The 17,891-nt window shown below is 23.7% G+C and overlaps 1 protein-coding gene and 1 long non-coding RNA gene across 3 annotated transcripts; both read right to left on the bottom strand.

The window, feature by feature from the left end:
• Nucleotides 1-359: 359 nt before the first annotated feature.
• On the bottom strand, nucleotides 360-4,021 carry LOC126897826 (uncharacterized). The gene is made up of 3 exons (XR_007702211.1): nucleotides 3,969-4,021; nucleotides 3,836-3,891; nucleotides 360-987 (listed from the first exon to the last, which is right to left on the bottom strand). It is a non-coding gene; the product is annotated as an uncharacterized LOC126897826 (long non-coding RNA).
• Nucleotides 4,022-6,095: 2,074 nt separating this feature from the next.
• LOC126897825 (uncharacterized) lies at nucleotides 6,096-14,171 on the bottom strand. 2 transcript variants are annotated; one of them, XM_050671717.1, is made up of 19 exons: nucleotides 13,990-14,171; nucleotides 13,893-13,931; nucleotides 13,792-13,815; nucleotides 13,631-13,648; nucleotides 12,221-12,244; nucleotides 11,746-11,781; nucleotides 10,263-10,283; nucleotides 10,102-10,193; nucleotides 9,880-9,988; nucleotides 9,547-9,803; nucleotides 9,180-9,407; nucleotides 8,784-8,829; nucleotides 8,393-8,410; nucleotides 7,802-7,825; nucleotides 7,440-7,516; nucleotides 7,133-7,247; nucleotides 6,859-7,067; nucleotides 6,467-6,724; nucleotides 6,097-6,395 (listed from the first exon to the last, which is right to left on the bottom strand). In XM_050671717.1, the coding sequence occupies exons 1-19, from the start codon at nucleotides 14,054-14,056 to the stop codon at nucleotides 6,270-6,272; spliced, it is 1,788 nt and encodes a 595-aa protein (XP_050527674.1). In that variant the 5' UTR covers nucleotides 14,057-14,171; the 3' UTR covers nucleotides 6,097-6,269. The 2 variants fall into 2 exon arrangements, with proteins under 2 accessions (XP_050527675.1, XP_050527674.1); XM_050671718.1 differs by lacking the exon at nucleotides 10,263-10,283 and having other exon boundaries at nucleotides 6,096-6,395.
• Nucleotides 14,172-17,891: the final 3,720 nt, after the last annotated feature.

Below are 17,891 nucleotides of genomic sequence, written 5' to 3'. Positions count from 1 at the left end.
TAACCATATTTTATCATTTGTTTACCAAAACGTCATTATCAATTTTAGTAAATTTTTTTTCTCATTTTAAATCTACCACAAACATTATTTTTAATTCTTATTTGTGAGACATTATCATATAATTTAATAACTATAATTAATATTGAAAAATTAATGAGACTGTTTCGATCTTCCATTTTTAGCTTTATTATGAAGCTGAGTAGATATAAAATTTACCATTATGTTTTTCTTTTTGTGTCTATCTATAAAAGTTCTTATTTTTTACTTAATTAATTTTACTGATCAATAATATCTTGTTTAAAAATTGAAAAAATCCTCTCAGTCTTAAATATTAAATAAACAATTTCAAAATCAGGCAGTCGTTTATTATAAGAAAAACTAAAAAATTTTCTGTATTTTATAATTACAATAACTTTTTAAAACAATTTTATCTTTATACAATTTTAAGAATACTAAAAACAATAATCTTTCTTTTGGTATGCAAACGCCTATGCTCGTTTCTGCTACTGTATGGCCATATTTTATTATTTGTTTGTTGCTCTCTTGTGATCAAAGCTCCCGTTCTCTTGTACACCTTCAGTAATTGAGCCCTGATCATCATTGATGAACTTTACTTCCGTAGTCGATTTTTGTCATATATTGTGAAGCCAAAGTCAGTTATCATCAAGTATTATCACAATATCTCATATAGTTTGATCACCAATGATTATATACAGTCAAGTTTTTAATTAATTTTAAATTTCTGTCTTATACCGCTTCGCCAGCTATTAGTATTTAAGAGCTCTTGTTACTCCTTAAACTTAAATTTAAGATACTCATTGTAAAACCTTTAATATAAGTGTTTATTTGTTATTTAACTATTATTTTTGCGTCATTAATTGAATGTTCGGTTAACTGGCATCCAACTAGGAGACTACAATCATCTGCTCCTTTAGCGATCATAAACAGGCTTGAGTTAAGACGGCAACCTTGTGTACAACTAGCACACTATTATAAAACAGAGTATTTTATAATAGTAATATAAATTTCTGTCAGATATTAATCTATACTGGAGTATATTACATTGACTATGCTGTTTTTTATTTTTATATATATATATGTCTATAGGATGTTAAGTAAGTAGGGAAACAGATCAATTGTTACAAATAATAAGAACAATAAAAACCCATTCCTTTATTTACAAAACATTCTGTAAAATTTTGTATGTATCAATTTTTTAATTAATTTATCTTGAATTTTTAAATATTTTAAACAGAGTATATTATAGAGCATATCTATTGAAATGAAGAGTGATTTATCGTGTGTTGGGTATTAGAACAATGAAAACATTGTTCTAAATCATAGAGAATGATGTTTTCTATTTAATTATATGGGTATGAATTTTTTAATACAATTTTTTATTAAAGTTATTAAAACTAATAATTTTAGTTCTTATGCTTATAAAAAGATTTTAGCTTCGATGCAAAATTAAGCAAGTATTAATTTTATTTGATGTGTTCTTTTTTTGTATGTGTATATTGCCATTTATTCTCAGCTCTCACTGAACCAACATTGATGAACAATACATCAAATGTTCACAAATCATATATAGTCAAAGACTTTGCTCTCAAACATTAAAAAATTTTCTGACTTAATATTATCATAAAAAGTAAGAGCTGCATCTTGCAAAATAGCTATTAAATAAAAAGATTTATCTCTTTCTGACCAACCATTGATTTCTGCTGCCTTTTTGAATGATTTTAAAAATACGTCTATTCTCTCATTTCTGCCGCCCGAAAAGGTTGGTGGATTATAGAATAAATTTCCACACATCTCCATGATATATATTTATTTATAATTAAAAAAAAACATTTTCTTATATAAAACTCCTTTCAAAAATACTCACCAAGTACATTTTATTAAACTTTTCATTTTAATATTAATTTATTCTTTAAATTAAAATTTAAACAAATTATATAACTCAGTTCACCCGAGTCCTTTGTATACTCTACAGCTTTCATTTGTTCTTCAGTTGCATCTTCTAAAATAATTTCACCTACTTCCTCAATGATAGAGTTGTTTTCATTATTTCTTTATGATATATGAATATGTATTTTTATTTTTAATAATAGTTTAATTGAAAGAATTTTAGTATGCAATAAGATTTTTTTACACAGAAATTGTTTTTCGTACGCTTAAAGACATTTAACTTATTATTTTTTTTTTATTGAGATTCTCTCTGTTTCAAATTATTATCTTCTAACTCTTTCTTTTTTTTTTTTTTCAAATTCTCTAATTTATTCTTTATTCTTTTAACTATATCTCTTTGAGCTGTTTCAATCGACTTTGCTTTCATGCGTCTCTCTATGCACTAAAAATTTTGTTTTCACTTGCCTATAGTTTGTAAAAGTGTAATGTGTAACAATTGTTATATATTTTACTAAATTATGAAATGGTAAAGAAGACCCTTAGTTAAAAAAAACTAAGCTTATAGTTGGGCGCCACTTTGTCGTATACCAAAAAATATGGTAAAGGGGGGAAATCGAATATAAATAACTATTCTTGATATTTTACACGGAGTGTGTTGTTCGAGAGTCTATGTTTGTTAATATTAATTTGCAAGCCAAGCTTGAATGTTCTTACCTGAGCTTTTATTTATCCTTTAGGCGTGTAGAATAATGATAAAAAGAACGCAAAGCCAGATAGTTGTTGATGATAAAATAATATAATTAATATAACTTTACATATGATTATATAAAATAATTGTAATAATTAGAAGGTAATTACATCACGTGAAGGTTTTTTTTTTAAATAGCCTTTATTTTAAATCACGTGAAGGTTCGGTAGAGATATTGTTCTTAGTTAATAAACACAAACTTATATATTGATAAATATATTTATAATTATTCTGCGGTGTTAAATTAAGGAAGCTCTGAGAACCAGACGATGAATACAACGTGTTCGTCTTAGAGTTCGATCGAAACAGGTCGAGCGCGTCCATCCCTCGGTCTCTCCTTGTGTCCTTCTGTAACCCCTTCCAGAGACGCACATATTCATCATCCGGCTTTCATTTGCTTCACATTTTTTTTAGGAATTTCATGATTTTGTTTATACTTTGAAAAAGGGTTCTTTAACTGAAAATAATAAATAGAAGCATTTGATTTTTGAAGGGTGCACGTGCGGTAAAAAGAAAAGCGGATACCTATGGCATGGTTGTGTCAACTATGTGTTTGGCTGTGATTAAGAACAGAAAATAATGATCGTGTATAGTATTTGTTGTGAGAAGTATTGTGTAATAGGATAGAATCTTTGTTTGTGTTGAGAGAAAAGTGAAGAGAACGAAATAGTGTTTTTATGTAACGGGCCTATTACAACAGAAAAATAAGGTACCACAATCCCTCACCAAAAATAACTAATTGGAAACATTCTTTGTGCACAATTATTTTTTCAATTTCAATTTTACTCTGTTACTAATTTTTATTTAACTTACATTAAATATACAGTTAAACTTATTATAAGAGTTGATTCTCAATACACATATGATTTAATTAATTTATTATAGTATGTTTTCATAATAATTTTACCATTAATATTATTGAATTATTACAAAGAAAAAATACACATTGTCTTTTAACAAAAGATACTAGAAATAAAATTATAACATATTTATAACAATATTAAAATAGCTTTTTGATCATCACGTATATGTTTTCAATGGAAAATTTTAAAATAAAATAATAATATTTGAAGCCTGACTTGCAGTATAATTCTTTTCTTAGTAGTATTAACAAAAAAAATATATGTATGTTTGTACATTTTTCTATTTATCAAACGTGAAATAATCTTTGTTTTTTACCTTTATACCTCATAAATGTGTCATATTTATTTTCTTAAATAGCAGCATACTCTTATCTAGTGGGATAATAATCTAATTAAGAATGTTATTGGTCGATACATTTTTTTTTACCAGTATTTTAGAAATGATTTACCTTGTTTTATCTAGATGAGAGGAGGAGTGATAAAAATAACGGCAACCGTTGACACGGCCCGCGTCGCTTCGTTATACACGATGCCCCGCGACTCGTGCCACCTTTATCAGCCGTCGCCCTATTTTATGAGTATTTGACTGACCAACACCGCGTGCCATACGCCACGGTGCAAAGTCCAGCAAATGCCGCACGGCCGACGAGGACCCGCCGCAAATGGTGCGAGAGTCTTCTTCCCGTTGTGAAAGCGACAACGTCGACCAACCGATCCGCACCCGCCCACCGTCGCCTACAACGCTGCTAACCTTTTGTCGCCCGAGGATTACGCCGGACATCGTGTCGTCGACGCCATCGAAAGTGCCGCGATATTATGCGAAGATTATTATTACTGTGTTTATCTTTTCGGTTTGTTTTATTTTTTGTTAAAATAATCTGTTGTCGCTCATTTAATAAACGGCCCACGGGTTTCTACCCTCAAAACCAGTGTCGACCACATTTTTGCGACGTAAGTCGTTCCACCGTGTCTCACCTTCTTTCGTTATTTCAAATTTTTGTCCATTAAAAAAATTAAGTTTACACATTTAATTGAAGACATTTAAAAAATTAGGGTTTTTACTTCCAAAATAACGATATAATAGAAAATAAAAAAAATATTTTATTTTTGTTTCTTGATTAATGAAGTGGTCTATGATAAATAAATCACTCAGTATTCAAACATGTAGATAAAATGATGAAATCAAAAATTCGCATAGGAAAAGTAGCATAACATTCTTAACTTAAATAATTCGTGTAATTTAAACATTATACTCATAATTTTTATTATAGATCAGAGTTAAAAAATATATATCTACATAATTTATGATATAGAGATGTAACGTATTAAACATACAATTTTTAAAACACTACAATTTTAATATTTGTATTGGTATAAAGAACATTATAAACGTTTTAAATTGTTTACTTATGTTTTAACGGGTTTTTTTAAGACGTGTTTTTTAAAAACCCTGTTTATTAATTTGAAATCTTCTTAACATGTTTTCAGATTTTGGAATAAAAATGTCCATTATAAATAAATAATAGAATGATGATATAATAATAGATGATTAAGAAATTAAGATGCCTTGAAATTGCCATGTCTATGTATACACTAAGATGACTACAGCGTATAATAAAAAGAAAATAAATAAAATGCAGAATAATATTCTGCATTTTATTATTATTTTTTTTTATAAGATATATTATATCCTATAACTATACTAGGTTTAACCAGTCTAAAATTTTCTATATTTATAAGTATCTAGAACACATATTCATTAATTGAACATAACATGTTGACCAACTGTTTACAAGTCTAATAGTGGAATTTTTTTAAAGGATGATAAATCATCACCCCAGTTGAATATATTTCTACAAAAATGCATATTATACATTCCTCTCAAATAAAAGTCTTTGAATTTAATTAACTTTAATTTAAATTTAGTGATATTAAATATATTAGCAAATCGAATCAATCTTGTAAAGTTCTGATTTTTTATAAAAAAAAATATACTTATTATTATTTAAATTATTGATAATTATCACGTTAAAATAAAAAATATTTATTTTTGATTCATAACTTAACAGCTATTGTTTTACTCTACCGTGTTTTATTTTGTCTATACACCAAATTGACAAACTTCTACTGGACCAATATTACTAATATTTTGGATATGTCATTCTAAATTATTTCCAATTAAAGCTTGTTTAATGTATATAATTAAAAATTATATATTAAAAAAAAAGAATGTTACAGTGATTTATCCATCACGAGAAGTAAAACTCTAATGGCATGTCAAAAAACATATAATTTTTGGTAGATATGCTACATTTTTTTTAAGCGAAATTTCATAAAAAATATGGTAACGAAATAAATAATTTTTTTAGTTGTTTATTTTTTACTATTTTCATATCAACATTACCCTAATATACGGTATTTAGATCCTGATATTTTCTATCCACTTGTACTACACAATTTAAATCAAAATTTAACCTTAGTATACAGAAAATAAAACCATACATTTTTTTGTAATATTACATTTTATATTATACATTTTATATAATACATTTTATCGTAATTAAGTATAATATTTAATTAGCAAACAATAGTAATAGATTGAATAACATATATGTTAAAAATTTAAATTAACAAAAGTGCAGCTTTTCAATTTTACATAAATTTTATTTTACAATCAGAAATTTAATTTTTATATAAAATTCAATTCAAAATTTAATATTATCATACTTAAAATTTATTTTATATATTATCTAAATCGGTGTGGATAAATTTATTTGATGGATACTTTTGGCTGGATTAATATGTCTTCGTTCATTAAATTTTTCAGCTTGATAATGTCCTAAAAGCTCTTGTACTAAAAAGTTATACCATCTATCCTGTAAATTTTATTTAAAGATTTTTAGTAAGTAAAGTATATGTTTCAAATAAATGTTTCAAGTAAATTTACCTCGGCGCTTACAACAGATGTTATAAAAATAGTTTTTTCAAGTAAGTTTATTGCCTTTTCATGTTGATTTTTATTCCAATAAGCTTCAGCCAGAAGTTTATTCTTATCAATGACATTAATATATGGAGATACAACATTATCTAATTTTTCCATTTGTTTTATACAAGAATTCAAATATTTATTTTGTTCTTTTTTTTCAGATTTAAAATTCCACCCAACATTGGATACTATATCAGTGCCATCAGGATTTAAACTAGTCTAAAATAATATTTTTGTTAAGCTTATAATATATATTATTTTATATATATATATTATACATATAAAATAATCACCTATCCGTAGATCAAATTTTATCATAGTAAAAATAGTACTAAAACAAATTTCTTTATTACCTGACATACGTATTTTCCATACAAGTAAGTTAAATGTGGATCGGTATTATCAGAATCTAATAAAATAGCATTTTTAAGATTTGTTCTTAATTCCAGATTAGCTCTACTCTTTGATGCATTGTAGCATTTTGCTCCCGATAGCACTGTTAACCACTTGTAATAATCACGTGAAGGGGCAAGGTGTTCAATCTTTTTTAATGCGCTAATGCCTAAAAATATTTTTAATTACTTCATTTTTCCATTTGTTTTATTAATTTACTTATTCAATTTTCACCTTCATTTATCAAATCTTCAGTAGCACTATTTGGATTTTGTTCATTAATGTACATTGAATTATAAAGCGTCACTGTCCTAACAAAGTCATATATTGCTTGTGGATTAAAATTTTCCTAAAAAATATCACAAAATATAAAATATTGATAATTTTAGTTTATGAATTACACAATTTATATTTTAATTATTATAATAATATTATATAATGACTAGTTGATACAAATTTTAAACTGTATCATTTCAAAAATTCCTAACAAATCGTAATGATAAATTAACTATAAAATTTCAATTAATTCTTTTACGCTTACTTTTTTTAATAAACTAGGCCAAAAATTACTATAATTTTTTATTATTTTAGTATCAAGTCTACTGAACACTTGATTTTCTATAAAATATAAATCATGTTATTTAGTTTTTACAAAAAATAAAAAATAAATAATTGAAAATATTGTGTGAACAATGTTAAATCAACAAATGAATTAACATATTGTTGTTATTTCTACAATATAACGTATCTTCAACAACAACGATATTTAATCAATTTTATTTAATATAACTGTATAATATATTTTTATATTCATACATAAAATATGTTATTAAAACATAAAACATCGTTTTGTTATAATTTTATTGATAGAAAATTATCAAACTAAAAACTAATAAAACATACCATAATCTGAATATCTCTCACTGGCTGAAAAATTTACTTTCAGTTAAATAATTATTATAATTGAATTATTTTTGTGAACTATTTATCGTTAATAAATTAAATCAATATTATTGTTTTTTTATTTTTACTATATAGTTTGTCTACATAAATTTATAAAAATCCCCAATACATCAAAATTAAATTTTTCTTATTATATATTGTCAAAATAGCTTTAAAATTAAGAATTAAAAAAAAAAAGCTATAAAATAACATTAATATAATCCCCATCTGAGTTTTACTTTTTTCAAATATGTAACAATTATTAAAAAATAATATTTTTTAAACATTTATTATTTCTTAATGTTCAGAAATTTTCCTTAAAAGTCTTCATAACTTTGTGTACTCATTTATACAAATAGATAAAAAGTATAATTTTTTTTTATTATTTTTACTATAATCTATTAACTGTGCTAAAGTAAACAAAAAATTGTCTTTCTACAAAACTAAAAAAAAGATTTCTGAAAATTGAATTTGTTTGTGTAGTATTTTTAGGTAGCTTTGAAATATTTTAGTTTAAAATAAAAATTATAATGTAAATTAATTCAAACTTACTAGGCCAAAAATCTGAATCTATAAAATAAATTTAAAATAATCATAAAACCAAGTAATACACGCGTAAAAGAAGCATGTAAAAATTAGTATTGCGATAGTATATAAATTTATAGAGCAAGGGTTACGCGAATTAAGACCCGCGCAAAATAAGTAAATAACTAAACATAGTACTTGTTTTCTTAATTAAAAATTTTTAGAGTCCTGATAAATTGTTTTGCAAGAAACCTCACGATTTCTAATGCCAACTTTGTTTATGGTTTTGTACTACGATTAGTATTAATTATTAATTAACCTATGGAATTATTTTAAATTAAATTTATTCTTTTATACTAAAAATTATCTAAAGTTATACTAAATGGAAATAATATTACATAAAATAAAAATTACTTACAGAATCTCTCAAATGTTTTCTTTACTTCATAGTTAATTGCTCTGTCCTAAAAAAATATAATTTTATACTTTAAGATTATAAATGCAAAAAAAGTTTTACTCAAAAGAATAAAATATTAATATTAGTATTTAATTCAATATGTCTTTCGATGTAAACTTTTTCAAGTTTAAACAATTAAATTTAAATAAATGTTATAATAGTTCTTTAATTTACTTAATTACAAAAGTCAGTTAGAGGAGTCCCGCCTCTTTACAAGTTATTGTTTTTCAAAATTACTTGAATATGCTAATTTTTTTTTTCAAATAATTTTATTTATTGAAGACATTATTTTACTTTTAATATACTGGTATTTTCATAAAATGTATGTTATACACATTAAAATCTCAATGTAATTACCTGACTATTCTTTACGGGTGACTTAATTGCTTTTAGGAACCATTTTTTAGCTTCTGCTTTTTTACCTATTTTCATCTCAATATTTCCTAAAATGAATCGACTTTCAATAAGATTGTTTGCTTCGGGTAGTGTATCATAATTTCTTAATGATTTTATTCCTTTATCAATATTATCTGTTATACTCTCTAGTGAATAGTGAAGAGCCAATGGCAAATGCGCATCAACAGACTAAAATTTTATTCGAAAAATTAATAACTATAGAAGAATTAAACATTTTTTTTTTTTAACTTTTGAATCTTAGAAGTCTAGAAATATAATAAAAGTTTTAATTTATGATAAAATACTTTTTGTTAAATATTCCATTTACCTTAAGTAATTCTTTTCCGATTAAAAATTCCATATTACCATCCAATTTCGAGTTTGGTTCTGATAAATAATGTTCATACAACTCTACAGCTTTTTGGTAATTTTCGTTTCTACGACCATCTATGTAACTAATAGATTCGTGATAATTTTCAAGTTCTTGTACAATTTGAATTTGACTGTCTCTCAAATATGCCAGCCACATACTAAGTTCATATGAAGTAAAGTCTTCTCCTGGCAAATGTTCTATTTTATGAATAGCTGAAAAAATCGTAATATTAATCAATTCCAATTATATTTTTCAATTTTTATATTAATAAGTTTGATAAATTTTTACCTTCATTGATGAACAATAATCCTTTTTTATAATTGTACTGTCTGTAATAATATTTTGAAACTACATAGCTTGCTTCCGCATACAAAATGTAAAGGGATTTGCTTTGATCCTACAAATACCAATAAAATTGGTGAAAGATAAATCAGCATAATATATAAAATTACGTGAATTATTAGTTTTATAAATAAACCAATTAAAAAATAGTAAAAATCTAAAATATACCTTAAGAAGATCGTTATTTATCATTTCATAGGCATTTAGCTGCATTAAATCCACTCCAAAAGAAACATAATACTTCAAAAGGTTATATTTTTCTAAATAATAACGTTAAAATAAATACTAAAAATATTAAAAAGATATAAAAAAATATTTCAAAAACTTACGTTCTTTAACTGTTGTGGGATCTAAAAAGTAGAGTTTCTAAATTAAATTTAAGTTATACTTTAAAGGTTTTAACTTTTAATTTTATTTTTATTTTTAGAAAGTTCAACTCATTTTAAGTAAAAATATAGAACTGAATATAATTAAATATTCAAAAATGTATCATATAGTTAAGAGAATTTTTTGTATATTACATTTTTAGTTTATTGAGTTAAATATTTTATTTATATAATCGTTTTATTTGTACAAATAGTAATCCGCGACTATTATAAATAGATAAATCTATTTAAAATAAATCTCAGTAATAAAACAGTCTATTATGTTACTTCGATTTTTTTTTAATAACCAATAAAATAAAAATTTAATTTTAAACACTTTAATTAACCGTTCTAAAACGTAGTGAATATTGAGCTATGACCTTCATCTTAAAGGTACGGCATATTTTAGCAAGATATTTAAACACTTATGTACTAAATGCATTTTTGTAACTTATACATATTCATTAAGGTGTCCCTTATTTTGAAAATGTTGGAAATTCTTTGGGCTCACCCCCCAAATTTGTGTGTATACACATAAAACGTGGGTACAAAAAATTTCAGGCCGATCAGATAAGTTTAACCCGTGCCGATTTGGGGTTGAAAATCGGCCAAAAGGGGTACTTTTTTAGTTTTTAGAAATTAACTCGTAAATTAGCGCTCTCACAAAAAAAAATATAGCAACTAAATTGTAGATATAATTGTTTTGTATAAATTAAGTGCTTACAGTTTTTCATTTAAATCCATTAGTTTTCTAGAAAAATGTCAAAATACATAATATTTCGTAAAATTGCCGAAATTAGTATATTTACGAATATTTAATCATATATTACGAACCATATATGATACGACCTAATGTTTCATACAAAAATTGTTTAAAATTAAATTTTACGAAATATAAGTAATAAGTACAAATTTCATTGAATCGATCGTTTTATTGCTATAGCTGAAATAACTCGATCATATTACGATTTTTACTAAATATATGAATTTTAATGCTAGATTCTGTTAGTTATCATCTGGTTCATTACAACACTTATCGTACAAGTACTGCGATAATACTATGGTATGACTGGATTAATGTATTGTTATTATTTTTAAATTATAAATAACTCTGGAAATAGTAAATTTATTACAAATTGCTTATTGCTAAAAACTAAAAAAGTACCCCTTTTGGCCGATTTTCAACCCCAAGTCGGCACGAGTTAAACTTATCTGATCGGCTTGAAATTTTTTGTAGCCCCTTTTTATGTGTATATACACAAATTTGGGGGGTGAGCCCAAAGAATTTCCAAAATTTTCAAAATAAGGGACACCCTAATATTCATAATGTTCTAAAGAATCCCTTTTTGATTCAAATTGTTTTAATAGGAAATGAGCAATAATACAGAATTTATTTCATAGCGAATATTAATCATTGAACAATTTAAAAAATTAAAAAATTACGTACTTTTGAATAACTCCTGGGTGAAAAATGTCGATACTCCTGCAAAAGTTTAATATACAACATATTTTACATTATATTTTACAATTATAAGTAATTTAAATGAAATATAATCGAAACATAAGTGCGGCAACAAAAAATATACTCTAAATATAATATATTCATTAATATAATGAAGCAATATTTTTCTAATGACAATATTAGCAATTTGAGGGAACTAATAGCTTAGCGAATTTGAAATCAATAGGAACTAATAGCGCTTATCAAAGGCGAGTAGGGATAAAGGCCAAATTAATCTGAATCGAAGATAATAGTTGAAGGTTGAGTGACTATCTAAGAAATAGTCATTATTAAACTCAATAAATTTTAATATTAAAAAGTTTTATTTTTAGGAATTTTTTAAAATATTCATTAATTTTATTTTATTACATGAAAATTGTACTTTGTTTTAAAATTAAGAAATATTTACAATAAATCTTACCATCGAAAAATCCTGGAGGCTTTGCTAGATTTCAGATGATAGACATAAAAAATACAAGAAATTAAAATACACTATTATTTTTTTAATATTAGCTTTATTAATGAAAAAAATGTTAAAATTTCTGTTGACAACTCGTCAATGTGTATTAAGCATAACAAAAAATTGTAAATTTTACTATGTTATAATGACGTAGATATTTCATTTTTTTGCAAACTCTTAAAAATTAACAATTTTTACCAAAAATTTTATAATTTTTAACTAATAGACAAAATTTCAAAAAATTAAGATTTTAGATAATTTTTTTTATCTTTAAGTGCATTGTATTTGCTTTAATTTAATGTAGATGTAAAAAAATCAGTATTTTTTACATTATAAAAAATTGAAAATAATTTATTTGGTTTGATGGGTATACCCACACAGTACCCCTGTTAATGACTTGACTTTCATAAAAAATATGTCATCAGTAAAGAAAATGTCTAATGTATTAACAACAAAAATTTTATAATAAACCGTCTAATTTTCAAAAAATAATCTCAATATAAAAAAGAAATCTAAAAATATCAACATTGATTGTTTATAACCATTTTTATTAAATTTAATAATTTATAATTTTAATTTATTCCTTTATTAACAAATCTAATGAGAATTTTCAATATGGTACTGATAGTATTAATTAGATACATTTTGTGACCTATTTTTGAGCAAAATTGGCCCCGTAGAAGTGAAGTAATTGTATGTAATGAAAAAACACGACAATGTAAAACTAAAAGCTTCTCGTTACTACCAAAATAATGATCTTCTAATACCAATAACTACTGATTTTAATAACACACGAATATTATGTATGAGGACCCTTTTTTTAATGAATTAATTTATATTCATTTTAGCTAACATTTTCTATAATAAACTTTTAATTTTGAGTGAGAGTGTAATTTTTAAAAAAAAGAAGCTAAAAGAAAACTTTTAATTATTTTTATATAGTAAGATTAAGAATTGGCTAAAAATTTGGATTGATTACTTATAAATTTAAAATATTACTAAAAATATTTACACTTGATTATTAGATATAAGTTTGATAAAAATAATACTATATAGCCCGATTCACTTATATATGCACACATATGATTATGTATCAAGAAAAACTTGATCAATGTTAGTCATTTTAAAACAGAAATAATTAAAACTAATTAAACTAATATAATTTTAAAGTAAAACAATTTTGTTTTAATATAAAATCCATTAATTATTAAAAAAATTAAAACAAAAGTTTACTGCGTTTTAAATTAATAAAAATAAATTTTAAATTTTATTTATTTAAATCTTAATGTCATCTAAAAAAAACCACTTTGAAAATTCAAAACCATTTATATTTTATGAATAATATATATTTAATGTTTATCAATAACTTACCAATTGTAGTCAATTTTTCTATCATAAATTTAAAAAAAATTCTATGTTATTTGTGTTTATGTAATATAAAAATTATACAGAAAATTGATTATAAATAAATAGAAAACTAAGTTGAATTATACATTAAATATTAATGTATATTTTATATGTGTTATGCTTACCTGCAAAATTTCCAGTGTAAGACACTAAAAGTATAAATACTTGTTAAGTTTTCCATTTTTATCACATTAAATAAATATAATATTATGGTACTCCTAAATACCTTTATTCCATTCATTGCAGGAGTTCTCTGTAGTACCGGCTAAACATTATATTATTCTTTATTAAATACATTTTAATTAATATGTAAATAGACTTACCTGGACCGCAACATCGATATTCATTAATACTGACAAAAACAATTGAAGCTAGTATTATGTAGATCATCGTATTCACTTTTATTAAATAATTAATTTAAAAGAATTTCGCTTCAAAAAAATAGACAATATTAAAAATTTCTTTGATTAACTATATAAAATTAGTGGACTGACTTATACTATTAAAATCTATTTTAATTTATTAAATATTTTATACAATATCGGTACACTAAGTAAATAATACATTATTTAGTTACAGAAACATAAATTATATGACTTATGACTTTTTTTCACATGTTTTGTAAAAAAAAATTTAATAAATACCTTATTATTTATTGATTGAATGCATAAATAATTATTTATAAATTTACTAATGTTGAGAATATTTACGAACTTAATTCATATATGAAAAGTATGTGCGTCATAGGCTACATTTCTTATACTTATTACTTGTATATTTGCCATAAAAAGCACATTACTTTAGTACAATTTATATCTTATGACTCTATATTTTCAATGTTTATAAATAAATATATGATACTGTTCATCATATGATAAAACATCCATAACTATTTCATAATGGTTACAATATAATAAAAATACATATAAATATTTATGACTTGTGCCAATAAGATTGGTAATAATTTTTTGTAATAGATAACTTATAATGAATAAAGTAAAAAAATACGTAGAGTAATCCGTTTATCATATACATTCAATTACTCACAAAATAAATACAGTATTAAGAAAAATACATTGGTTTTATTTAGTTACATATTATTATGTACAAATCAGCTAGACCGTAGGACAGCTAGTTGTGCATTGCACCGAATTCCGTCATATCATAAACTTGTTAACGATCGCCTGATGAGCGGGTAAGAGGAGTCACCTTCGTAGATGCCTGAAATCATACATCTAATTAATGATACAAAAATAATAATTAAACAGCAAATTAACACTTATATTAAAAGTTCTTCAATAAGTATCTTAATTTTAAGGGGCAACATTTATATTTAATATTAAATACTAATGGATAGCAAAGCCGTATAAGATAAAATAGTTGAAAATAAATAGATAAATTACCAACTCAAAACAATTATACTTAACAGAACCGTTTGTCTTCGCTGATGCTGATAAATATACTATAAAAAAATGTAAATGATGACGTGATCAATGGCAAGGTTTAGGTAATATATCATGTATATTAAAAATATCGTACTGATGTATGGAAATTTTTTAATCATTTCTTACATTGTATAAGATTTGGATCTGATTCACTTTGTATAGTGTTCGGTACCCCAAAAACAACATTGTCACTAAGCTTATTTTATAGACGCTAGTACATCAACATAAAATTTGTTGATCGATATAACGATTAAATATTAATACTGTTTGTTAACTGACACGGATTGAAAACTTTATTTCATAACAGAATAAAAAATAATTGATAAGAAGAATATATTTTAAGTATTGAATGAATGGCCAACATTGTACATTCAATCAGCGATATCTATTATAGTTTATTTTCGCACATGGCACGTATATTACACATCAAATAAAACTTAAACCTTACTTTCATTTTATACATTAATATTACTTTATCTTTTTTCTAAGATAAATACAATTGAATATTTACTTCTAAAACATTTCTTTAAGAGAGAAAATGTAATAAAAAACCAATTTTTAATATTAAAAAGAAAAAAAGTCATGTATTTTCCAAACTATGAAATATATATATATATATATATTTATATAATAAGTTTTTTAAAGAAGTAGAACTAGTAAAAATATGATAAAGAACGCTATACTGTACACTTAAAAAAATGACACCACTTTTAATTTTTGGATTTTTGCACAAAAATAAATAAAAACACTAAATTTTAAGCAGGTAAGTGTTCATTGATTTATCTTTATTATTATCACTTCAAATTTTCACGAGATAGTAATTTGAAGTTAAATTGTATAAACTTGATAACCCACTTTGTCTCTTCAGTAAAAATTGTTATTTTTTTTTTAGTTATGAGACTATTTATGAGTTGTTATGCAGATTCAAGATGTTTTAACATTTACTTACTATATAAGGCTATCGATTATCAAAAGTTATAATTTTCTGCTTAAACAAAAATAATTCAATCAAAATTTAAATTTTAGCTTATCTTTTACTGCGAAACTTTTCAATTTTCAGTAATTAGTCATTAAAACCTCATTTTTAGATGAATTTAAGTGAAAAATAAATAGTCATTAATTATGTACTACAATATATAATATTTGAATATTAGTTGAAAATTGTCAAACAATTATCAAAGGAAAATATCTAAAATTTTATTTATAAAACTTTTTTATAGTTGGTTATATAAAATTTAATTTAGGCCCACAAAATCAATAAGTTTAACAAAGCTCTAAAACTTTAATGATTTTTTGCGATTACAAAGTACAACAAAATACAACAAAAAAATTTTACTAACAAAAATATATTTTTTAGCTTTATACTTTTTATGTATGTATTAATTAATTTATATTTATAATACTTAAAATTTTAGTCTTTCTCAATATTTTTTTTTTCTAAAGATGACATCTGCTTAAATTTGCTATAAATTTTATATGATGTTAAAGCAATTTATTTATGAATAAATCATAAAGAAAAAAAATTCCCTTTTACGTCATAACATTAAAATGGAAACACATAACTTATTATGTTATGAACTTAAATAAAAAATATACAAAGTGTTAATATGCATAATTTACATAAACTATAACACTTTCTTAAAGAATTATTATTACGACACAGATTCATAAATCATAATAAATTACTTTTTTTGACATTTAAATCAAGAATGATTATTTACTAATGTTACAATGATTTATTATTGACTAATAGATTTCTCATAAAATAAATATATGTTATTTTCTTTGCTTTGTTGAGTAATATCTATTTCTTGATTTCAATTGGAACAACATTTTTTAAGCCAATCCATTATTCCTTATAAGTGTGTTCGCTTAATTTTTTTATATAGTAACATACAAATTTAATTGTTTTAAACTTTAGAATATTGTCAAATTAAAAAAATGACTAGCCAATAACACCTTTTGAACCTGTAATTCAGGAATTATGATTATTTTTATACCTGAGCAGGAAGAATAATGTGAGAAAAAAATATTTAACAATGAAAATAACATAAATCATACTATAATACCAATATAATAAAGTTTTTATAACTTCTAAAATAATGGCTCAAAAACTGTTATTAATCAATCATTTCATTGGTTAAATTATTTTCTATTATATGAACTAGTTAAACATCAATGTTGCTATATAAAAAAATTAAATTAGAACTCTTATAAACATAACCTGCCCACTGGAGGGAATTCAATATTGTTACTTTTTCATACATTTTTCAACTTAACTTTTGAAAATCTTCAGGAAATACTTCACCTTTTAAACATATATTAAGTTAAAGCTTATATTATGTTCAAAAAGTTAAAAAAAAATCGTTCCCAAAATTTATCTTTCATGTACATATGTCTGGTATGGTTAAAAAACATACTATTTTTGTTTACATACATATTTAACTAACTTACAAAAAATTAAAGAATCTAATAATAAAAATTACTGGTTGTTAACATTTTTTGACCAATTTTCCAAATTTTATGTTTTAAATAGTTATAACTTATAATTATTTAAAACATAGAGTAGTGGTGAGATGTGATATATTATTTATATTTATCTCATTTTTTTATTTCAAAAGTTGTTATTGATCTGCCATTTCCTTAATAAGATAATTTTTAGCTTCGATGCGAAGCTGAGAAAGTATTAATTTTACTATGTGTTTTTTTTTTTAGTCTATTACCACTTTTTTCAGCCTACCCAAGCCGATTTCTTTCAACGATACATCAGAAGATCGCAA

This window comes from Daktulosphaira vitifoliae, unplaced genomic scaffold (assembly GCF_025091365.1).
Source record: "Daktulosphaira vitifoliae isolate Bord-2020 unplaced genomic scaffold, ASM2509136v1 Scaffold_2, whole genome shotgun sequence".
In the NCBI taxonomy this organism is placed as follows: domain Eukaryota; kingdom Metazoa; phylum Arthropoda; class Insecta; order Hemiptera; family Phylloxeridae; genus Daktulosphaira; species Daktulosphaira vitifoliae.
This window is presented reverse-complemented; position numbering and strand designations above follow the sequence as displayed.